Source organism: Gracilinanus agilis, chromosome 5, assembly GCF_016433145.1.
Source record: "Gracilinanus agilis isolate LMUSP501 chromosome 5, AgileGrace, whole genome shotgun sequence".
NCBI classification, from domain to species: Eukaryota; Metazoa; Chordata; class Mammalia; order Didelphimorphia; family Didelphidae; genus Gracilinanus; species Gracilinanus agilis.
The window spans coordinates 207374818-207400040 of NC_058134.1; the positions used below are offsets into that span (position 1 = coordinate 207374818).

Below are 25223 nucleotides of genomic sequence, written 5' to 3' on the forward strand. Positions count from 1 at the left end.
ATCAAGAAGAGGGATGGGGAGAGATCACGGGGTATGACTGGGCTGGTCCTGGTTGCCTTTCATCTGCTCTCCCAACTCTGCATACATAGACCATTGGGGAAAAAAATGAGATGCAAGATGGGCCTAGTGGGGGAGGTAACTTTGAGAAGGTACTTCCCAGAACTCAATTGGAAAGTGGATACCACTTGCATAAGCCCAATAGGTCAACCCTTCCCTTGCGTTGGTGGGTCTTCCCTCTTCTATATGGGCTGGCTGTAGACCTGGTTGCTGTTATTATTGTTTTTAATAGGGGTAGAGGGGTGGGGGAGGGGATTCAAAATGGTGGTGTCTTCAGCACAAGGCAGGAGATTTTTAAAGGCAAAATTATATTTCTTGTTTGTTGTTTCAGAAAAACAATAAAGACTGTATTTTCCTAAAGTCCTCCTAGTTTCATTGGCTAGGGAGGGAAGGGGGTTCCTGGAAGGATTAAGGGACACATAACTGGCTTCCTTCACTTTCTTTCTCTCCTTCTTTGATGTTTATTTTCTGCTCCTTTTTTTCCCCCAATGCATTTAGGTCAGTGATGGGCAAACTTTTTAAAGAGGGGGCCAAAGGAAAGGAAATGCTCATCCGTCAGTCTGTTTCTAAGGCAACTCTTTCAAAGTTTCATTGTTTTGTATCCTGCTCTTTGTATTCGTCAGATTAGGAATAATGTCCCATGGCAGGATAGAACATTTCAGCCCCCCCCAAATCTGGCCCGTGGGCCATAGTTTGCCCATCACTGATTTAGATATAGTAGCTAAGGGATATTGCACTAAAATATGAGACAAATGGAAACCCAAAGAAAACCCTAAGGTTCACAGTGTGCCCGAATCTGGAACATATCTAGGGCATTTGGTAAATATTTGTTGAACATTTCCAGTATTGTGCTCAATGGGAGGAATACAAAGACCAGAAACAAAAGAGTCCCTGCCTTGGAGCAGCTTACATTCTGCAGGGGCACTTGGTGAAGAGTTCTGGATTTAGGCTAGTAGCAGAGGCAAGTTGATGGGAACAGTTCCCAGGTATGGTAGAACTTGGGGTGATAGTCTTGAAATAACTCACTCCTCCTTCGTGCAAATCACAAGTGGTTTTCCTGGGCTATGGCACAGTTTTTCTGGTACAGATGCTGGTTTAGGGACTGACAAATATAGAGCTGGGGTGGAGGCGGGGGGTCGGCACTCTGAATCCTGAAATTTAATTGAATTTACCATGCCAGTCAAGATCTGAGGGTCCCATAGGACAAGAAGACATTATTTACTTACAAGTTCCTTCCCTATCATGGGAGCTAGGGAACTTCTTTTTAAAAAAAAACCCTTAAGGGGGCAGCTGGGTAGTGGAGTGAGAGTCAGGCCTAGAGATGGGAGGTCCTAGGTTCAAACCTGGCCTCAGCCACTTCCCAGCTGTGTGACCCTGGGCAAGTCACTTGACCCCCATTGCCCACCCTTACCAATCTTCCACCTATGAGACAATACACTGAAGTACAAGGGTTAAAAAAAAACCACAAAAAACCCTTATCTTCCATCTTAGAATCAAAACTGTGTATTCTGAAGAAGAGTGGTAAAGGATGGGCAATGGGGGTTAAGTGATTTGCCCAGGGTCACACAACTGGGAAGTGTCTGAGGGCAGATTTGAACCCATCTCTTGGCCTGGCTCTCAATCTACTGAGTCACCTACCTGCCCCCAGAACTGAGTACTTTCTAAGGCGGGTCTAAATGCTCTCACTGCCAGAAGGGATGCCTCTGGTTAGATTTTATTCCTCCTAGAGGAAGCTGGCAAACAAAGTAGGAACACTTGATGACTGTGGAGGACCCAGATGGAAATCAGCAAGAAATGATAATTGAAGGACACATGAACATCCAGCATTTCAGAGATTTACATTAGGTATGGACTCCCTGTGCCCTGGGTTCAGCAGAGTGGAGAGTCAGAATGTGAAGGTGAAAATGAGGATCCCCTCGTACTGCTAACGGAAGATCTAGTAGTCTGCTGGCTCTCTGGCTATCTGATTAAATAGTGACTTCACCTTAAGGGGCTGGGATTGGCCTCTGACCGATCCTGTCTGGGCTGCCTTTACAGCCTCAAATCTTGCCCTTTTCCTATTTGTTTGTCCTATTTTCAGAAGAGCAGCTTTCATGTATGAAAGCTTAGAGAGCCAGAGGCTGACCCTCAGGGAAAGGCAGGAAGGGACTGCATTGCCATTGCCTGATTCCTAGAGGAAACAATGCTTTCCAGTGTTTCCCAGTGTTCCATTTTTTAAAAATGTGGTTGAATGTTGGGTTCTCTGCCTTCCCTGCTCCTATGGCTTAGTAATAATTCCAGATGGCACCAGAAGATTTGAAAGGGCAGCTTGCTCTGATCCCTGCTCAAGAAGCAAAGCAATGACTTCCCAAACACTCTACTGATCTCTGAGAGCTCTGTATATACCATGCAGACAAGGCATGCAGAAAGACAACTCTAGAGCCAGAAGACGACTGCTGCATGGACGTATGGCGTGCACATTTCCATCTTGGCAAGAATCAGGGGCCAAATGTGGATAATTCGCAGAGTGGATGTGGCTCTTTCCCTGTGGAGAATGACTCACATCTCTAGAGCACTTTCTAATTGCCAGCTTCCTGACCCCACACTCTTCTCATACCAACCCTGCGAGGTAGGGAATGGGAAATATTAGGATCATCTATCCATCTGTCAGTGGAAGGGACCTCAGAGGCTCTCATCTCATTTCACAGATTAGGAAACTGAGGGAAAGAGAGATTAAGGGTCTTGCCCAAGGTCACAAGTCCTAGTAAGTGCCAGAGCTCCAACTTAAGTCTTGGATGCCAAGTCCTGCATCCTTTCCCTTGAACAACATTGCCGTATATATTCCAGTGTAAGAGTGCATGTGAAAACCCACATGTGTCTATAGATGTAAGAGCAAACACAATCGGTTCTTCAGAGTGATACTGCTATTATTACCTGGGGATGGGGCCAGAAATCATAGGATCCCAATGGGCTTTTAGAGGCTATCTAATCAAATCTTCCCTTCCGCCTCAGCTTTTTTATAGTTGAGGAGCCTGAAGCCCGGAAAAGGGGACAGGGTGGTTTGGAAATAGATCCTGGCTATGGAACCAGGTTTCTGGGAGTTCAAAGGCTCATAGGAACATAAATCTAGAGCTGGGAGGGCTCTTAGAGGTTCTGTAGTCCTATCCTGTCACTTTATAGGTGAGGAACCTGAGGCCCAGAGAGGTAAAAAGGCTTAACAAAATCACCTGGGTGATCAGGAACCGGATTGCTTTACTTGTAGACAAGATTTCCCCTTCCTTTCTCATCTGTCTTTCAGCACAAGCTCATACGTTCCGCACAAGGCATGCTCCCAGTTCCTGGGCTTGGAGCCCCCTCCCACCCCACACAGCTGGGTGCAGCATCACACACACCTACGGTCCCTGTCCTTGGGCCATCAACAATTCAAAGGAGCGAACAAAGCCAAAGGAATGAAGAAGGCAGAGATGGGCTGGAAGATAGAATTTACAAAGCAGGGGGAAAAAATAAGTTGAAAGTACCAAGCACATGATCTTTCTCCTGTCACATCCAGGAACCCTAGAGTCAAGAGCGATTGTCTGCAGTGAGTCAGACCAGAGGGACCAGGGACACTGTTTCCATGGCAACCTCCCATGGCTCTTCTTCAGTTCGGAGTTATAAAACATCACCAAATACTTGAAGAGCATAAGAGCCTGACCCTGGAGGACTCTGCCTACCCTACACCCTTTCCTTCTCAGGCACCACAGAAGACAGAGGGGAGCCGAGGAAGGAGCCACTCAAAGGAGGGGGTTAGGGCAGCCTCTGGGCAGCCAAGGCCTTTCAGGCCAAATTCTGTTCCGGCAACCAGACAGGACCAGTGTGTGATGGCTTAGGGGGAGAAAGGGGCAGTACAGAGACACTGAACCAGCCTTCCAAGCCTCTGTAGTGCTGTGTTGTGCCGGCCTGCCTTTATACCCCAGGATAGAGGGCAATCCAAGACTGGGACTTGCTTCTGGTGTCTCTTTCTAGGTTCAGATGATTTCATCTTTCTCTCTTCCTTTAACTCACAACTCTGAATGAGTCGAGATGGAGAAAGGAGTATAGTATTGATGCTCAGGTTCCTTTCATCCCCTTCATCCCTCCAGCTTGGGGAGTGTCCATTAGAGAGGCCAATAGATCCTTCTCCTTTCCTGATCCTACCCCTCGAAAAAGGGCAAGTTATTCTCTAAGTCTGGGCAAATCCAGCTTGTCTTCTGGAGCAATTCTACCCTGGCTGAAACCTCTGCTATGTGGAGGTGAACCCATTTCACTGTGTTCAAATCTCCTTCATTTGCTGGACCCAGATCCCTGGAAAGTCTCTATCTCTGTTTAACTTAGCCAGTGTCTGGTTGGCACCTGCATGGTTCTGGAGACTAGGGTCCTATTTATGAAATCAGAGGTGGTAAGGCTGCTGTACTAACCTTCGCCTTAGCATTTTACTTCTGGAGTTAGTAGAGCTGTCAAGCGAGAACCATAAATGCCAGGAGGTTATAGAGGGTGTTTTCATTTTCTCTCCCAGGAAATGGGCCACAGAGGAGGTTTGATTTTCAGGTAGCAAGACTCTCATCTCCTCACTGGGCTGTACTAAAGTCTAAAATATTTCCTTAGATACTTGGTTTAATGTGAATCCACAAGTCCAGGTCCTCCCAGAGTATCGGTCAGCTCAGAGTTCAGTGCAATTTAGGAGTAAGGCAGGGTGGGTGTTGGTAAGGGGTGGCATTGGTAGGGGGGTAGGCTGGGAGTCAGGACTTTTGGTTTCCAGGGCTGACTCTAGTATCAACCAGTTGTGTAATTGTGGTCATTGCTTGACCACTCTGATTCTCAGTTTCCATCTCTGAGAATAAGAAGACGGGGTTGAATGATGTCAGGCCCTTTCTGATTCCAAGATTATCTAATGCTTGAAACAGTCACCTTTACTCAGACCAAGATGGAGGTAGCTTGGGGGTCTTGAGCCCAAAAGACCTGGGAATAGCAAGGCCTCCCAGACCACCATCTCTGCTTCCAGCCCATCCCCTACAACCATCATCTAAGACAGTGATTCCCACAGTGGGCTTTACCGCCCCCTGGTGGGTGCTGCAGCAATCCAGGAGAGTGGTGATGGCCACAGGTGCATTTATCTTTCCTATTAATTGCTATTAAAATAAAACAAATTAATTTCCAGGGGGCTAAGTAATATTTTTTCTGGAAAGGGGGCGCTAGGCCAAACAAGTTTGGGAACCACTGATCTAAGAGATGAAACCTGGCAATTTGGCAGGGCTAAGGCCCTTGTCTTCTTAGCAGCCACAGCTACTGAAGACTCAGAAAAGAAAGGACTTATCGCCAAAGTCCTTGGCACCATCAAAAGGTTTAAACATTAGACATAGGTATAGTTTTTATCAATGGAAATAACATTACAGAAAGTGCATTGCCATATGCTTTACCACTGAACCCTAAAGACCACGGGATCTTTCCATTTGATTTGCAGCTACAACCTCTTATATGTCTTGACTTTACCTTTTTCTGTCCATCCTCTCCCACTAAAAATGGGGGGTCCTTGAGACAAGGAGCTGTTTTGTTTTTTTATTTGTATCCCTAACGTTTAGCACAAACATCAAGCATGGTAAGTGCTTAATAAATGCTTCTTCATTCATTCATTTATCTTCTCTTGAGGCCCCCAACTTTTCATTAGAGAAGTAAAAAAGGCATTCAAAGAGAAGATAAAGTGAGTTGCTCCCAAGGAGTCAGGTAAAGAGTTGGGAAATCTAATCCCAGTATCCTGGTTTCCAATCCTATGCTCTATCCCAGTATTCTGCAAACATTTCTATGGTATTCTCCAGATACAAGTCTGAGACCTGGGAAAGGAGAAGAGCTGGGGTGGAGTAGGAGATTAAGACACTAATTTTCAGGAAACACCATGAGGGGCTCCATGGAAATTTCAGTCCCCAGCATTAAGAGCCTGGGGTACTTTTCCACCTCAGAGACTACAATCAGAGAATGGGTGCCCTGTAGACTCTGCCTATCCCCAAACACATTCCACTGAGCTTGGCTATTGTCCTAGACCTCAGGAAGGCAGCTCCTACCTGCGGCAATGGCTGTCTTCTTGTCCACTGTCACAGCCACAGCTGTGCTCGCTGTCACAGATCCTGGGGAAACACAAAATCATCACTTAGTCAAATTCTCATCAACTGGGAAGGATTGAAATTAGCCAGAGATTTTGGCTACCTCTCCCCATCTCCCTTCAGGGTTCAGGGATGAGTACAAATGCCTCTGTTTGAGGTCTACAACCCTTATAGGGACAACATGGGATGGTTTGGGGAGCTCTGAGTTTGTAAAGTTGTCCTTCAGCACAGCAATCAAAGCCTCCCTGCTCAGTCCCATCCCATTTCAATTCAGTGGAGCAAGAGCTCAGGTTTCCTGAAGTCACACATCTTCTGCCTGTGTCCTACCCTGAAGACTCTGTTTCCCTTGATTGCTGGCTGTATGCCAGGGTGTTATGGTTGGTGAAGCTCTGTGGACCTTTAAAATGAAGTACCAGCGTTAGGCAATGCTGTCCAGATGATAGGAAGAAGTCACATCTGATCTCTCTTGACAGCCTGAGATCCTGGCAGCCATGAAGGAGGTTGTGCAGTATTCCACAGAGTGAATTCCATTCAGCGAATGTTTGTTGGTGAAAATGATGGGCATCACTATCACTATCAATCTGTGATGCTTTTAGCTTGCCTTGAAGCTTGGTGCTGTGATCCCTCTGCCAGCCTTATGGGTAGGAAGAGAGATTTTTCTTATTTATTTTCTTCCTCATCTTTGTTTGCCTTTAAGCTATGAGTTGCCAGGGGAGCAGAATTTGGGAGAGAACTCTGAGCTCTCCATTGCCATAGAAAACCTCGCGTGTGTGTGTGTGTTTGTGTGTGTGTGTGTGTGTGTGTGTGTGTGTGTGTGTGTGTTTGTGTGTATTCATGGTCTCCTGCTGACCATGGTCTTCATCTAGCATCTCATTTGTTTTCTGATCTAACCTTTGTAGAGTAATTCATAATCACTTCCTTACAGGTCAAATCTCAAAATAAGGAACTCCAGGGAGCTGATGGAATTCTTTGGTTGTATGGGAATTTTGTGGCATCCCATTATTGCCCGAAACAAAGAGGTCTCAGAGAACTTTGCTATTAAATGCTAAATATGGCTTTTAAGGCATGGGACATTGGAAGGTTGGACCATCATTTTCCAAGATTCACTGTGTAGGTAGATTAACGACCGTCGTACCATCTTATAAGAAGGCAGGACAGTGTTATAAGACAGAGGTCAGGAGATGGGATCGGGAAGACCTGGGTTCAAATTCTGACCTTGAAATTTACTAGCTATGTAGGACAAGTAACTAAAGTCACACAATCTCTTGGAAACTCAATTTCTTCCATCTATAAAGTGAGGATAACGATAGCTGCAGCATCTACTTAATAAGGTTGTAGGACTCAAACGAGATAGAGCATATGAAGCTCCCCAAGAACTTTAATGTCATACGCATGTTAAATTGTTATTTCATATGAATATCATATTATTTGTCATTATATTTACAATAATACATAAATATAATATGATAATCATTATGTGATGAATTATTAATCCTATTATTGCGAGCTAAAAAGTGCTTTGTAATTGAAAACACTAATTCTAGGAGTTCCTAGTTAACAAAGTTGGTCCAGAAGGTCTCTTTCCAGGATCCTGTCATTGATGGAGAGCTCATTGCAGAGAATTAATTCCAGGGTCATCGCCCAAGTTAGCTTCTTGAAAGTGGTAGCTTTGAAATCCGGGGTTCTCTATACTATCCTTCGCAACAAACGACAGACACGTGTTTTGCATGTTGTAGCCATTTAGGAAACGTTAAAAAGAAAAAGAGGAATTCTTGGAAACTTGCTATCTGAGGACCTTTGGGATTTCAGTTCCCCATGTGTGGCCCTTCATTTTTCAGATACCCCAAAGAAACACTGGCGTAAATGATTTTGCTCCAGGGCTGATGCTTCCTGGGCCAGAGGGACAAGAGGTGAATTGAGGAGGGAGAGTAAAAGGCAAGACCCTTTGGGGTGTCTGGCATGGATGGTGGTTTAGATGTGGAGAGACATCAGAGCGTGTTTGTTCTGACCCTCGGGTCACGTTCCCCTCTGCAGTTTTTCTTTGGAAGGTGGCCATCTTTTCCTTCCTTTGGATTCTCAATTCCATTCAATAAGCGTTTATTATCTAGGTAAGTATAAACCAGATTTAGAGCTGGAAGAAATTCTGAGGGGACCGACTTTTCAAACCCTCTCATTTTACAGATGAGGAAACTGAGGTCTAAAGAGCAACTTGCCCAGGGGCAGAGAGGTAGCAAATGACAGAGGCAGGATTTGAATCCGGGACCTCTGACTGGAATCTGGTGCTCTCTCCACCCTCCCGCAATGACGACGTGCATGACTAAGGGTGTAGACGTGCAGGTACTTAGGTGAAGAGAGGGTTACTCTCCCCTTCTCAAGCTTTGCCATTCCCCACTGGCCCATTTTTGGGTTGCCAGCCTCACTCTTTTCCTCGCTGCTCAGTTCCCCGCCCACCTGCCCTCCTACCTCAGTGCCACAAAAAGCTTCCCAGGCAGTCAGCAGGCAGAGTCCTGGTGACAAAGCGCAGGTGGAGAACTGGCTTCAGGGACGACGCTTGGGGGGCGTGTGGGGGTAAGGGACCCGGTGCTGTCGCTGGAAGAACCCCTGGGTGACAGTGTTGTGAACCACCCTTTCCTGGGGGTGCCTCCGCAGTACTAGAGGAGGCTGCCCCAGGGGGTGGCTACAAGTGCTGGTCTTCTGACTCAGGAGCAGAAAAGGGCTCCTCGTCATCTCTACCCTGTGACTGCCAACCACAAGAGTAAGAGGAATTCATAGAGAATTGAGGTAATATCACCAAGAACCCTGGAAATGAGTCCTCACTTACCCTTAATTTTTTTTAATCCTTACCTTCTGTCTTAGATCAATACTGTGTATTGGTTCTAAGGCAGAAGAGCGGGAAGGGCTAAGCAATGAGGGTTAAGTGACTTGCCACTTGTCACAGAGCTGGGAAGTATCTGAGGTCAGATTTGAACCCAGGACCTCCCATCTCTAGCTCTCAATCCCTTGAGCCATTCAGCTGCCCTCACCTACCCCTACTTTTGATAGATGGAGTAGGGCAAAGGGAGAAAGGAGTGGGGCTTAGGCCCAGACCATCTGGAGGCAGAAGGGCTTTGGGGTGGAGAGAAGGAGGAAGGCTCATGTGGAGAAATGGCTAGGCACGCCACTGGTACAAAGTAAGACCTACTTTTTCTAACCCTTCCGAGCATCTGCTTGATATTCCATCCCAACCACCTCCACCAGCTAACAACTTTATTTAGAAAAAAAAATTTAGCAAGATTGAGTAGCTTCCTCTGGCTGTCTCAGAATCCTGAGTTAGCCCATCAGCCACCTGCAGCCTTCTAGAGGGGGGCACCTCTTCAGGGTATGGTTTCTTTGAGCATTTTGCATTTGGCTGCCTCTTGGGTAATTTGAAGAGTAACTTGGTGGTGATGGAAGTAAAAGATCCAAACTAGGGTGCATTGCAGCTTTCACCTTGTTGTCCCAGACTCTGACAACCCAGTGAATGTCAAATGTCTTTCATTCATTCACTGGAGCAAAATTGATTGTAAAAGCTCTTTAAGCTTTTATCTTTGGCTAATTACATTCCTTCTGTCTCATTCTTAACTGCATTCCACCAACCCCCCAACTTCAGCCCTGAGCCCCAGCTGCCTCTTTCCTTATCCCAAGGACTCCTCGATCATCTGTGATTAGTGATGAACTAAGGAGAGAGAGAAAAGAAGGAGAAGGACTATCTCACATCTGGGAAATTTTCTGGCTGTAGGTAATTTTTCAAGGAATTCTCAGCCCTATTTTTGCTGTTAACTTTAAGCAATTCAGTTAATCTCTATAGACTCAGTTTCCTTATCTCTAATATTATTAGGGGATTGGACTCGATCTTCAAAGTCCCTTCCAGCTTTAGCTATGTATGATTGATCAGCTGCTATCCTGCTGGGGTCCCCTGATTTTGGTCATTTCCCCAGGCTAAGGAGGGGGACTCTCAAAACTGCCCTAGAGGCTGACATTATAGGAACTTCCTTCTAGGGAGGCCCTCCTTTGCCTCTGACAGCAGGATTTGTTGAGATCCTTACATCCCTTAGATTGGGCAGACTGTGTCACAATTAGTTTCATGAGATCATAGTTTCTGAGTTGGTAGAGATCAGTGAATTTAGTATACTAGGGAAGTCAAAGTGCCCAAGGTCTTATTTAGTGACAGAGATGGAACTAGTTCCTAGATATTCTGACTCACATTCAGTCTGGTGCCCTTTTCAAATGACCTCTTTACAGATTAGCGGAAAGATATTGTGGAAAGAATGCTAGATTTGGAGAAGACACGACTTCAAATCTTGGCCCCACTCTGTAGTCTTAAGGTCATCTTTGGCAATTAATTAACTCAGTCTCTCTGTGCCTTAGTTTCTTCTTCTGTAAAATGAGGGGGTTGGACTAGATGACCTCTGAAGTTTCTTTAATTTCTAAGTCTTTGATTCTATGATTATCTGGGGGGACATGATTATCTATCTATCTGTTCTCATTTCATGGGGGGTAAATGAGGCATGGGAGAGTTAAATGTTGTTGTTCAGTTGTTTCAGTCATGTCTGACTCTCCGTGACCCATTTGAGATTTTCTTCGCAAAGATACTGCAGTGGTTTGCCATTTCCTTCTCCAGCTCATTTTACAGATTCAGAAACTGAGGCCAATAAGGTTAAGTGACTTGCCCTAGGTCACATAGCTAAGAGATGTCTGAAGGGCAGATCTGAACACATGAAAATGAGTCTTCCTGACTGTCTCATTGAATAATCAATGTTAAATCACAAAGCATCAGAAGCAGAGTTGAAAAGAGGACCCGAGAGTCCCAAGTGATCTTCACTTAGAGTTTTTAAGGAAGAAGGAGGAAATCCCTTGGCCACATCCTTAACAGTGGTACTAGGATTAGAATTACCTGCTTCTCCTCCAGAAGGGATGCTGAAGACAAAGCTACCTTCTGGCTGCTCTGCAGCCTGCCGGTACCAAAGCGGAAAGTGGTCCATGGTGAAGATGCTTGACTTGTCTTCTAGGGTCAGGAACTTCCTGTAATGAAGGGGACTTAGCATCTTTTCAGAAATCTGTGAGACTCTCATCAATCAATCAAAAACCATTTATTAAATATCTGTTTTGTGACTTAGAGACTTCCTTTGGATCAGGCACACCCTTAAGTTCTGGGAATATGTAGAAAGGCAAAAAGGAAACAGTCCCTGCTCTCAAGTTGCTCACAGTCTAGTGGGAAGATAACATGTAAACAGTATATAGGATAAATTAGGCATCATCTCAGAAGGAAGGCACTGTGATTAAGGAAGGCTGGGAAAGGCTTCTTGAGGAAGGTGGAGCTTTTGCTGAAGCTCAGAAGGAAGCAGTTTATTATAAAAATATTTTCAGAGCTTTTCTTTTTTTAAATCTGTTTATTGTCCTATTTTTATGTTTAAATGACCTTGGGATGACTTTATTTAGTTGGGTCTTTTTGAGCCCTTGATGACTTTTAGTTAGGATCCTAATTAGTAAAAATTTTAAATTAGAAAGCTCCAAAAATATCATCTCTGAGACAGAAGAGAATTTTAGATTCTAGCCACTCTCTGAACAAGAATCCCCTTCACGACATTCCTGACCAGTGGTCATTCAGCTCATAATTAATTAAAGCATTCCAGTGATGGGAGGTCCATTGCCTCCTGAGCAGACAATGCCACTTTTGGATAGTAACATCCCCACCTTGCCCCAATATTATAGCTAAAATCTGCTTCTTTCAGACTTCTAGTCCCTATTCTCCCCTGTGAAGCCAAGCAGAACAAGAAACTAATTCTTATTTTAAATGATGGGCCCTGAAATACAGGAAGATAATATTATGTTTCTCCTGTCTTCCCTATGTTAAACAATTGTTAGCTTTTAAAAACTGTTTCTTATATTGCATGGTTTCTAGTCCTCACATTTCATCCCAGGATCATTTGAAGAAACTTGGGATAGAACTGCCTGATTTAAGACATTACATATTCAACTCTATTATTCACACTGACAGAGAGGAACAATGGTAATGATAAATTCAAATAGTGGTTAATTTTTAAAAAATCACTTTAACTACTTTCTCTCTCTTGTTATCTCTGTCTTGCTCTCTCTCTTTCTCTTTCTCTGTCTCTGTCTCTGTCTCTCTGTCTCTCTGTCTCTCTGTCTCTCTCTCTCTCATTCTCCCTCCTTGTCTCTCCCTCTCCCTCTGCCTCCCTCCTCTCTCCTTCTTTCTCTCATATGATCTCTGTTTATCTGTCTCTGATTATCTCATTAAATATTGTGCTAAAGATATCTCTACCAGATCTCTTTTCTATACCAAATGAGAGCAGGGAAGGCTGGCTTAGTAGCTTGTAGTAATGAAAGAAGTTGACATGGGATTTAAAAAAAGGTCTATGGGGTCAGCTAAGCAGCTCAGTGGAGAGAGAATCAGACCTGGAGACGGGAAGAGCTGGGTTCAAATCTGGTCTAGGACACTTCCTAGCTGCAAGACCCTGGGCAAGACAATTGCCCAGCCCTTATTGCTCTTCTGCCTTGGAATTAATACCCAGTATCAATTTTAAGACAAAAGATAAGGGTTAAAAATATCTATGCATAGTCTACCAAATGAATGGATGAGAGCTTAAGCTTAACTCACATGGTGGAAAAGGTCCAGATTTCCTCAGAAATCATTTAATTGTTAGCCTTGAGATCTTATCCCTTTGGGACAGCAATGCTAATGAAAAATTGAGAATAACAAGAATTTCTATATCTTCCTTTACATTATCTACAAGTCCCTGTGCAGCTATCCAGCCCAGCCTTTGTTACTCAGTGAGTTCTCTGTGCCTCCCCCACGACTTTGATTAAAAGTGAAAAGGATTCCAGGACATCTGGAATCTATGAAGCAAAGGGATCAAATTAAATTATATGGAAGATCCCTTCTCACTCCAAAGTTCTAGGACCTATGAGTGTGAGTCAGGTGGAAGGATGGGCTGGAGATAGGGTTGGAGAAGTCATCACTAACTGAATCAGTTTCTTGTCAATTGAGTTCAGGGGTTGTGTTGAGTCTCGGTCTAGAAAAACCAGTTGCTGACTGTCTGATCTCATTCTTAAAAATGGCACAGTGGGGTATCAGCACATCCTTAGGAAATGCCTTTAGGAAGTCTTGCTCCATTATTCATTCTCTTTCTTTCTAATTAGGCCATAGGTAAAGCAATGTTCTGTTGGCTATCGTCTCCCACCAAGATGGAGAGAAGTGAGGTGGTCAGTGAGTCATTAGCACTCTTCAGTTTTGTTAGGATGATTTGAGTTCTACCTTGGGGGTTTTCATCTAACCTTAGCAATGGAGCTTCATATCCCAAGGAACCCCAATTTAAAAAGGAAAAATAGGGTGGGTTTGACGACCAGAGAAGTTGAGGAAAATAGTGGCACATTGACCTAACAGCCCTCTTCCTACTTTTTCCTTAAATCCTCCAAAATTTATGACTCATGTTTCTGATGCAAAGCCACCAGGTGGCTCTGTTTCCCACAGCACTCTCCACGTTTGGCTTAGGTCTTCCCATTGCCATGGCAACAAGTCTTTAATGACTTAAAGTATTTAATTTAAAGCATTTAAGTTAAATTAAAATATTTAATGCCCGAATGGTGGCATTAAATACTTTAAGTCATTTGGAGGACAGAGATCCTTACATCCATAACAGTCCACTGATCCCAGATTTTGGGATCCTCTAAATGTCTTTTAGTTGAGAGAAAGAACTACCCTACCTCCAAATATATCTTAGGAGGGAGGGAATTGTGTGGTTGCCATCAGGCCTGAGGGCAAAAAAACTCTGAGAAAGCTCAGATCATGGGATTTGGCAGAAATTTCCCCTTTAGGGTCTGGGAATAGTTCATAAAAATGAAATAGAGGACCTTGACCTACATCTTTTGTGGCTATATTTTCAAACCAAAAATTGGTGACATTCCGGTCTTTCGGTTTATGACATCAACAGGACATTAGTTTCTATTTGTCCCTCAGATTCTTAAAACATAGCTTGTCACTTTGAGGTAAATACAATTAGATCCAAAGGGGAAATTCTCTTGGCTTTCTACACAGTAATAGATGACCTCTTTCTTTCCTTTCTCTCCCTGGCACTGCCACCTCCCAGCTATATCTATGGCAGGATTCTTAGGTTCTCATTCTTTCCTTGGTACTTTCCTCATCCCACCTGAATCAAAGTCCATTTTTTTTTGTTACTGCCCCTACTTCACCTAAGAACAAGGTCTTGATCTCTTCTGTAGGGAACCTCTGATCTCTGAGGTTGGTCAATCCAGCTCACCTGTTAGAGACTTTTTCAGGGCTCACAAATAAGTTGCTTCTCATTAGCCCAGCCCGAGTACCTAGGAAAGCCACGTCCACCACATCCTCAGATTTACTGTGGGAAAAAGCCCAGGGAAGGAAGAGGTTAATTCTTAAAGTTGGGACAAAGTCTTTGCTGTTTCTGCCAATGTCTGCGAAAGGGGAAGGAAAGAATCTAGTGTGTGAAGGTTTTTCTGGGCCTTTTCTTTTCCTCTTTGTTCCCAAATCTGACTTTTGGGAAGGTTTGTTAGGCAAGCTTTAGTCCTAGTGAGTTGCTGATGCCAACCAGTCAGTGTAGGTCTAGACACTTCCCTATAAAATTCCTCGCTTTCCTTGTTCATCTGATTTCCTGGGCACTGACTCTTTGAACTTCCTTCTTTAGCTTACCCTTCCCAAATTGCTCACTTAATTTTGGGGGAGTTGGGACTTGAAGGGTAATAATCAAGGGAATCCATTAAGGAACACTTTATTCCTGGTCTTAGGGGAATGAAAAAATGAAGAGGCAATGACTCGGAGACATATCTAGAAGTTTTGATAGTCTTGTGACTATCAAAAACACCTTCTAATAAGGCAACTTTTCAGATTTCTCACCCTCATCCCTGTGGGGTGATTATCACTTGAAGAAGTCTAGTGCCAGGTCTTCGGGCTGCCACTTATAATTTTAATCAACCTTCTTCGTTGACTAGAGCCTGATATTGTTTAGGTTCTGCCAATTTCTTTCAAGCTCTAACTTGATGGGTCCAAATAAAGCAACATTCAAGACGTTGCCGATGAGAAGATATCATCCCTTAAACCTCATGTGTCTAGGCTATCTAGGTTTTGATGGCGGCATTGTTTCCTGTCATAGCATGGCATACTGAAGACACAGGTAATTGTACTTCTTGTAACATCCGTAACCTACAAAATGAACCAATTTTTATCGTCGGGGTAAAAAGGATGAATTTGTTTCTGCATCCTCCTTAAGCAGTTCTATGGGGAAAGCTGCTCAATATGGAGAAGCACCAAGTAATACCATCTGGTAGCAATGAGGCAGATTAGGGCAGGAGTTAAATTAAAACCTAGCAGCCTGATAACTGGAAGAAGTAATACAGGGTGAACCAGGAGGGATTCTCTACTCTCCTACTCTCCCTTTCTAGCCATCTGTCTATCTGTTTTAATCACACACACAATCCCCTGAAAGCCATTCTCCTCCTTTTCCCCAGTACCACTATTACCACCATTCTTAGATTTATTCCTCTGGTCAAAGTGGCCCATTCTGAAGAAATTCTGAATGCCAAGGTATGGCAAAGATGTCTTCCCATCTTCCTGAATTGCCCCCTTCTTGGAAAAGTTCTTTAGGCTGCTTAGATTTACTTTTCTGGGTCCTGGTGGCCAATGAAACTCTCATGATTGATTCAGGAGGATGATGCAGAGAGGTCAGCCAACATCTTTTACTTTCTCCCAGGTAGAATCACCCAGAGGATAGCTGGGCCTGTGGTCTTTGCGGGGCAACATGTCCTTTTTGCATTGCCAAAGGAGAGGGATGGTTGCTCCTGATAACTTTGTCTAGAGCTCTGTAATCCTGGAAAATGGCTCAACTGGCTATGTGGAGGAGGGAACTTCCAATCTATTCCCATCCTACTCCCCTATCATTTTCAAAATGGGGGCAGCTAAGAGGATATGAGTAATTTTCTGAGCAATCAGTTGGGTGGGAGGCCACGATCTAAGGCATGGTTGGTTTTGGGGAGCCTGAAACATCCCCACATTCTTGCTTGGGGCTTCACTTCTTTCCCAGGACGTACTCAGATATGTTGAGGGCCAATGCTGTCCAGTAGGCTTCCATTGGAGCGGTCACCACAGCATCAAACAGGACCTCTTGCACCAGTTCCTCATCACCTACAGCAAGTAAAGTCACCACTTTACAAAGTAAAAGGCTACTAGATCACTCCCTGCTCTCATTTACCACCCTGACTATCCTGCCCAGAATTAGAGCCTCTTTTTGCTCCTTCAGGGGTCTTCCTCTCATTAGGAAGTCAGAATAGAATGGACCAGGCTAGGTTGGGCTAGAAGAGTCTCAGCTCTACCTTCCTAGAACAGAACTCCAAAACTTGAAAGAACATTTAGCCAAATGCACTTATTTTCACCCAGGTGGATGAAGAGCCTTGCCCAAGATCATGTTGTAAACTACTGGCAGAAAATGGACTGGGAACCAGGATTCCTGAGTCCCATTCTAATGGGCTTCTTATAATTCCAGATAATGTTTGTGTGTGAAGTTGATCAGAATATCCTTAATTTAATGACAGATGGAACAGGTAACAGAGACAGCAGGGAGTTAATGTCTTAAAGAAAGGTTTTTAAAACACTTTCCATGTTTTAGAATCAATACTGTGTATTGGTTCCAAGGCAGAAGAGTGGTAAGGGCTAGGCAATGGGGGTTAAGTGACTTGCCCAGGATCACACAGCTTAATATTCACATTCCAGGTCAGGCTTTTTGCTGGTCAAAAATTGGACCACGGCATCCATCTGGCCGAGCTTCCGATGATCTGGATTTATATCTGTGTGATCTGGATCTCTATGTATGTGTGCTCCTAAATTCCAGTGGCTGCCTATTATCTTTAGGCTCAAATATAAACTCCTCTTTCTGGCACTTAAAGTCCTTCACAATGTGGCTCCAGTCTGCCTTTTCCTACCTTTTCATCCTTATTATTCACTGCCTTTCATGCACACACACAGTCCAGTTAAACTAGTTCTTGAAGATAATGTTCCCTCTCCCATCGCTGCCTTTGAAATGACTCTCCTTTGTATCTGCAAAGCATTCTCTTCTCATCTGGAACTCTCAGAATCTCTATTCTCTTTGGAGACTCAGAAGTTGTGACACTCTTTGCATTAAGCTTTTCTTGCTCCTCAGAGCTTCTAGTCTCTTCCTTTGTCCCTCCCCACCCTCCATCCCCCAGTTGTCTTGTGTTTATTTTGTATATGGTCCCAGTTCTCACTGGCAGTGGGACCTTGGGCAAGGCACTAACCCGTAGAACTCAAGGCAACTCTATAAATTGTAAGAAGTTGTCAACATGCCTTGTTAGAAGAAGTTTCTCTCTAATGATGCATTATGGGTCCAATCTCTATTTCTTTATTTTGTGGAGATGTTTATGTGTACATGTCTTTTCAAGTAGAATGTAAGTTCCTTGATGAAATGGGTTTTTTTTTGGTATTTCTTTATACTTCTAGCACCTAGTATAAGGCCTGGAACATAGTAGGTATTTAATAAATGTTGATTTACTTCCTTGGTTCTCAGTTTCCTCAACTGTAAAATGGGGACAAATAATGCTTTTTACAACCCAACAAGGGTTTTGGGGAGAAAAGTACTTTTGTAAATCATGAACTGCTACAGAAATGTGAGTGATTGTTATTCTCTTGTTTCGGTAGAATTCTTTTTTAAAAAACCAATATTTAGTTTTCCCCCATTACATGCAAAAACAGTTTTTCAGCATTCATTAAAAGAAAGTGACTTCCCAATTCCCTTCCTCCTTCCCACCCTCCTCCCTCCTCCCTGAGATAGTAAGCAATCTGATATAGATTTTACATAGGATCAATATGATTTTTAACACTCACATTCCAGGTCAGGCTCTTTACTGGTTAGAAACCGGACCATGGCATCCATCTGACTGAGCTTCCGATGATCTGGATCTATGTCTGTGATGCAGTAAATCCTGGAATACAGGAAAATGGAGCTTGCCCAGAGAGATCCCATTCCTTCTCTCTTCCCCTTTCAGTATTCAGGAATTCAGTAGACTCACCAGCAATGTTTTCTACTTACCACTCATTGGCCAGAGTCAAGTCTGGTTGTAGTAAGTCATGCAGTCCTGAAATGAGATTTAATGTTCAGTATAAGAGAAGAGGAATGAAAGATGGGAGGGGCAGCTGGGTGGCTCAGTAGATAGAGAGCCAGCCCTGGAGATGGGAGATCCTGGGTTCCAATTTGGCCTTAGACACTTCCTAGATGTGTGACCCTGGGCAAGTCACTTCACCTCCATTGCCCAGCTCTGACTACTTTTCTGACTTAGAAGTTATACCTTAGTATTAATTCCAAGACAGAAGGTAAAGGTGTAAAAAAATGAAAGAAGAGAAGTGGAATGAATTGTTTTATGAAAATAATTCCATTGACCCACTTGCTGACTCAAGAAACATTTATGAAACATCTATTAAATGGTTCCAGGCACCATGCTAGTCAATGGGGATACGAAGACAAAAATAAGGGACAGTTTCTTTCTTTAAGGGACTTATATCTGTTGGGATAGACGATGCTGAACAACATGTATACAGAAAAGCAGAATACAAAGTTGGGAGGGAGCAGGACAAAGGAGAGATCCAGGCAGAATGTTCCAGGTACATCCGAAGAAGAACAAACTATTTTTCAGCTGGAACTTTCAGTGAAAGTATAATGACGATGATGATGATCACAGCTTCAAGCTGGAATCTGGAAGCCAGCCTGAACAAAGATGAATTTGGTAAGTATATCCAATGTGCAAGTATTGTATCAAGCACCAGGGATATGAAGACCAATGGGAAGTAGTCCCTGTCTTCTTGGGGTTTATATTCTAACATAAACTCTAATGCAAGATTACATTGAATCATTAGGTAAAGGCAATGCCTACAAATAATGTGGTCTCCTCTAAGCAAGCCACCCTGATCATTAAGTTATTTATTTATTTATTAAAACCCTTACCTTCTGTCTTATAATAATACTATGTATGGGTTCCAAGGCAAAAGAGTGGAAAGGGCTAGGAAATGGGGGTAAGTGACTTGCCCAGGGTCACACAGCTAGGAAGTATCTGAGTATTTGAACTTAGGATCTCCTGTCTCTAGACCTAGCTCTTAATTCACTGAGCCACTTTGCTGCTACAAAAAACATGGTTTAAAAGAAAAATAAATGCTGCTATTCCAAATGTTTTCTAGGAGACATGGAATGAAAAGCTTTCAAAATATAGACTAGGCAGCAGAGGAGATCCAAATCATGGGAGCAGGATGAAACGCATATCTCTTTTGTTCCGTACGTCACTGGTGATATTCTGGGGACACTTTCAGTGAGCGTACAAAAGGCAAACTTATATTCTAAGACTTTTATTCAACTGAAAAAAGGAGTCATTTTTTTCCTACCTCTGCTATAGTCTGCAGAATATTAAATATAAAAGGATAAATAAGCAGATAAAAATGGGATGGAAAAAAAGATTAGTGGATGGTAATGGATCTAGAAGGCAAACAAAGAAAACCCTACGTGATGTTTATGAAACATCCCTCCAGTAGAGAAAGATGAACACTTTCCCGAGAAAAAATTGGAAGAGAATTGATAGATGTTTTCAGAACAGAGGATAAACAGATTTTATTTATATATATGTGTGTGTGCATGTTTATAGATACATCATGCATACATATGTACACTTTACAAAGCTATGCACCATTGGCTTTATCAATTGTGACTTGATTAGTGAGTGAGGACAAATTCACCTAACCCTTTGTATCTAATTGCCCCCAGGCTATATTCAGATCCCATCCAGAAAACTAATATTTCTTACACACACACACACACACACACACACACACACACACACACACACACACCCTAGTTATTCCACTCAGTTTTGGAACTCTCCAGTCCTTTTAATTGCACTAGCCTATATATATATATATATATAACTAGACAAGATCATTCCATTCTGAACTCTGGAAGTAAGATAAGAATTAGAGACCAACGATAATAATAGCCACAACTGACATACGATACTTTCAGATTTGCAAACTGTTTTATATCTGGTATCTCACTGAAGTCTCCCAACCACCCTACGGGAGCAAGCTGCATAGAGGGGATGGCATCTGAACTATCACTGTGGGTACTGATGCCTCCCTCGAAAAATTATTTTCTATTCATTTTGTATATTCTAAACGTATATATTCCTTCCCCCAATGACTTGTAAACTCCTTAGGGACAGGATGGACTCATTTTTGATATTGTGTTCCCAGAGCCTCACATAGTAGAAGCTTAAGAAATGTGTGTTAATTGATTAAATTGAATTTCGCCTATCTTTGAACACCTGGTACTTAGCCCAGTGCCTGGCACATAGTAGGTGCTTAATAAATATTGATCGATTGTTTAAAGGATAAGGATCCTAACAGAAAGAGATGAGAATATTTCAGGCTTGGGGAAAACCTCCACAAATATGTGGAGTAGAAGATGGCACTTGGAGTTTCAGGAGCTGTTAAGAGTCTAGTTTGCCTGGAGCATGGAGTGTGTGAAAGAGATTAATGTTATATAAGGTTGGAAAGGTAAGGTTGCTTCCCTTCCAGTGTCCTGTAATGTATTATAATTAACACATTCAATTAAAAGGATTTATAGATTGTATTATACAATTTTATATTATATATGGATTATATTCAATGTTATGTTATATATTCTGTTTATATGTATTTTTACATAGCATATAACCCAATTTAAACTAAACTAACCTTCATAAAATAGACAAGTAGCTTAAAAAGATTCTAGCAGGAAAACCAGACACTAATAATGCAAGAAACAGAGACCATAAAAAAAAAGCAGAACTGATGCTTCCTTTGCTCTTAGTACAACCATTTAATCACAGCATGAGGAGTTTCTAACACAGGATACTCTGATTTTTCACCCTTCTATTTTTTGCAGAGAGTCCATCTCTATGTCCAGATTATACTCCTTCCTTACCTCCACATCACAAAATCCATTCTTTTTCTTTAAGATGTAGTGTAAGCAACATTTTCTCCAAGAAGCTTTTCTTGATTCCCCAAATGCCCACTCAAACTACCTGGTATATAAGTTTTTTCTTATATTTATTTTGTAAATATGTATGTATGTGCTTGTTGTCTTCTCCAATAATAGGTACGTTCCTTGTAGGGATTGTTTCATTCATTGTAGTTGTATCCTCAAGGACTTGCATAGAGCTTGGCACATAGTAGGTGCCTAATTAATGCTTCTAATACAACAAAGTGTCCTCTATTTATACACTGAAATCATTCAAAGTTCTTCTAGAAGATACAACAATAGAAATAACTCCACCAATGATAATAAATACCAGGAGAAGCATATAACAAGAAGTGTTCTCTCCAGAGGTATTTATCACCCTGATAGAAGATACTGAGTCCAGGAAGAAAAGGACTTCCTTATGGAAGATGAGGCATTACAGATATTTCTGTTTTTAGACTAGATATTGCAGAACCCATTGGAAAAGATCTGTAATCCCTCAAAGGAGTTTGACTTGCTGGGCCACACAGTAAAGACCATGTATATGAAGAATGTCTATTGCCCAGACTTCATCATGGATTTGGACTGAGAGTTTGTCCATTGAATATGTATTTGTGATATACAAACATTAGATTGGGCCCAAAGCTGAACAAAAGGAAGAAGAGGGTGGGTTGGATTGCTTTTGGGAAATTGCAATGGTCTTCCTCTTTAATACAAGCATTTTATTGGTATTATCGTATGGCAGGGAGACGTGGTATACAGAAGTCTCCAAACAATGAGCATTATCCTCATGGAGAAGACTGTGGTGGGGATGAGCTGGTCATATAATATAACCAATGAGTAAGTCCCAAGAAATAGAGTAAAAGATATCACAAGGAATTGTATGATATAAAGAGAAGGTAGGCTAGTTACGGGCAAGAAGTGATGACAGGCAGAGAATTAGACTGTCCCGCTTCTAACTTCTCAGTATCAAAAATGAAAGTGAGGAAGGACTCCAACATGTTAGGTGGCTCCCTATGAGGATACGTAGGGCGGTTAGGAATGGATAGTTTGCATTCTGCATCATTGGGCGGAACCCCTGAATTGATGAGATCCTCGATCTATGAGTATTCTTCCTAACTGCCATTTATTTCTTGATTTCATCCTTTTAAATTGACATTTTGGTTGTGAATTTTAGAATGACAATAATACATTTTATCCTAGTAACTGTAATACTACTATTGTTATTGCTAATTATAGTAGTGATAATATTGTAATAGTAATAATTTTACTGATGGGGTGCAAGATCAAAAAAGTTAGGAGATCACTGTTCTGAGAGGCTCCTGGTCCTAGAATATGGATATTATTATGTGTGTGCAATGCCAGGGGCCATAAATGAAAGTGCCACATCACAGGAGGTAGGGTATTAGGGGTCGTGAAGCCAGACTGAAGAGGATTCTCAATAAACACCGTTCTTTGCCACCTAGGTTGCACACTTTTTCTCTGTCTCTGTCTCCCTCTCTTCCTTCATCCTTCTCTTTTAATCTCCATCTCTTTTTTCTATTACCTCCCTTCTCTGTTTCTCTCAACTCCCCAAACTAGAGATATTGGGTTTAAATGATGGAATAAGAAGTATATTCCATGGAAGCTCATAGGAAGTCATTCTCCTTTAACAATTTATTTCTTATATGGAACATTCTGTCTTCCTCAAATTTCGTGAAATTGGACTATTGACAGTTGGCAAGCCTAGTACTTAATCAATCGTGTTGCCAGGCTGGCTGACTGATTCTTCGTGTCCTGGTAACCCAGATATCATGAAACTTGCAGACACCTCCTCACCAGACAGTCACTGCTCTTAGAATCTGTTCCAAAGCAGGGAAATTCTGTCCAGCTGCCAAATCTGTTTACCCCAGGGCTGGCACTGTCCATTATTCCAGAAATGAAGGAAAGAAAGAAATAAACATTGCTTTGACCCACCTTCCTCCACTGAAGTATTTCCCAGGAGGATATACTCCCCATGGCCCCTGGACAACACCATTCCTAGACTGCATCAAAGAAGAAAGGAAATTATTATTCATCAGCATTTAATAGCTACTAGTCTTCCAAGCGTATTTCAAAGAACCTCAGAGTTGGAAGGGAGAGAAGAGGTCATCTAGTCTTTCAACACTTTTTTTCTGGTTCAGATTTGTGACTTCATCCATCCAAGTGTAGAAACTACCACTGTAGTGGTAGATCAATAATTCCTCTGTAACAACTTAAAATGCTAGAGAGTTTCCTGGGACATGGAGAGGTTAACAGACTTGCCCAGAGTATGTGTGAGAGGCAGGATGAAGGACTTTCAGACTTCAAGGCTGGCTCTGTGTCCTCTGTGTTATGCTACCTCTCCCCTATGAGTTTTCTATACTCTTGGCTCTAGCATTAAAGACTTCTACTAGAAGAACTAAAGTGGTCAGCCCTGAATTCTTAATACTCCCTCACCTCTTTCATCACTCTTTTACCTCCTCTTCTAGAAGAAGGCACTTGACTATCTTTTCTTATGAGCCCCCCTTCCCCTGTTACATTAGAGAATATCTACTCTGGATCCTAAAAAAATGCCAGAATTGAGTATTTTTTGAGTATTATAAATTGAGTATTATAAAAAGTTTTTATAATAAAAAAATCTCCCAGAGCCTCCTTGCCTCCTTCCCCTATAACTCTATTGATCTTACCCTGATCTGTAATAAAGGAAACCTCAACTGAGACCTTACATACTCCCTTCACCCAGAATATTCCTTAACTTTATTTCATTCCAAGTTCTTACTGACATGTAAATCTAGTGCCACTCTAATAAGATAGATATTATAGTTATACCTAACATCCCCCAATCCAAAACATTACTGACAACTGCCTCCTTTCCTAGAAACTCTTCCCGTTTATAAACAAATGAGAAAGTTCTAAAGAAAACAAGCCGGGGAGGAAATGGTTGTTTCAATCAGTAAGTCTAGGATCTTGTGGGGCCTTATAACTCTAGGTTTGGGGAGATATGAAAGAGCTCCAAAATCCAGCTAAATGCTCTCATTTTACCAATGAAGAAACGGGGGAAGGAGATATGAAATGATGGCAACTTGATGGGAGAGATGACTAGAGACCAGTTCTAACTCCTGATCCAATGTTCTTTCCACAACATCATTCTGCCTTGTTAAACTAGGAATCTTGCAAGTACCATTTCAAATCATTAGAGTGCCATCTGTCCAGATCAGGAAACTGCTGGCAGTCAGGCTTCCTGCCTAGTTTGGGTCAACTCAACTCACCTGAAAGGTGTATCACTGATGTCTGTAAAGAAGTAATCATTGGTGAGGAAGAGGACTCGCCTCTGGAAGGAGAGAAAAGAAAATGGAGCTTGTTGGAAAGAAACAGTATGGTAATACCTTTGGGTAGCTTCACTGGCGATAGAATCTGATTTATTGAAACCATATCTCTGCACAAATTACCCAGAGGCTTTTGACCATTGAAAAGTTTGGAAAATCCTCTGTTTGTTTGTTTTTCATCTTCCGCACACCTGTCTCCCTGGCTTCCATCCCTAGTTGGTATAGCCAGAGAAATTATCAGGATCTAACAAATGGAGCCCCAGTCCCATCCCTAGAAAGTGATTCAGAGATGGAACATGAGGTCAGGGTGAGCAAATGAAGTATTTCCTATCTGGTTCTAAAAATACCTGAGGCTTGTAAACATATAATCAACCTGTAAATACACTTCTATGTACGTATAGTCACCAAGGGAAACCAGTTGAATGGTTCCTTCTTCCTGCTAGATACCCATCTTGTACAGGTTGTCCTTTTGAGTTTGTTTTCCCATTCATTCTTTGATAATCCATATAATCATAGTTTCTTTGTATAAAAATTCAGCACAGAGAATTTGCAGGAAGCAGTGAAATTTGTTCTGTTGTGCATCCCCAAAGTCTTGCCCATTAAAAAAAGCAAACTTTTTGTTTAGTAGAAAATGAAAAAGAGGGCCAAACTCTGAACCTTACTCAGGAGATGGTCTCTCTCCTGTAATT

General features: G+C 42.4%; 1 protein-coding gene across 1 annotated transcript in view; it reads right to left on the bottom strand.

Moving 5' to 3' along the window:
- The window catches only part of CACNA2D4 (calcium voltage-gated channel auxiliary subunit alpha2delta 4), a 163131-nt gene that overhangs the window by 83536 nt on the left and 54372 nt on the right, over nucleotides 1–25223 (bottom strand). The window contains exons 19-26 of the mRNA XM_044677413.1: nucleotides 24478–24539; nucleotides 23165–23232; nucleotides 18260–18305; nucleotides 18055–18152; nucleotides 16248–16341; nucleotides 14447–14542; nucleotides 11062–11189; nucleotides 6111–6173 (exon numbers count right to left, since the gene is read on the bottom strand). Of these exons, the coding sequence (XP_044533348.1) occupies nucleotides 6111–6173; nucleotides 11062–11189; nucleotides 14447–14542; nucleotides 16248–16341; nucleotides 18055–18152; nucleotides 18260–18305; nucleotides 23165–23232; nucleotides 24478–24539 (655 nt within the window). The remainder of the gene's footprint in view (nucleotides 1–6110; nucleotides 6174–11061; nucleotides 11190–14446; nucleotides 14543–16247; nucleotides 16342–18054; nucleotides 18153–18259; nucleotides 18306–23164; nucleotides 23233–24477; nucleotides 24540–25223) is intronic.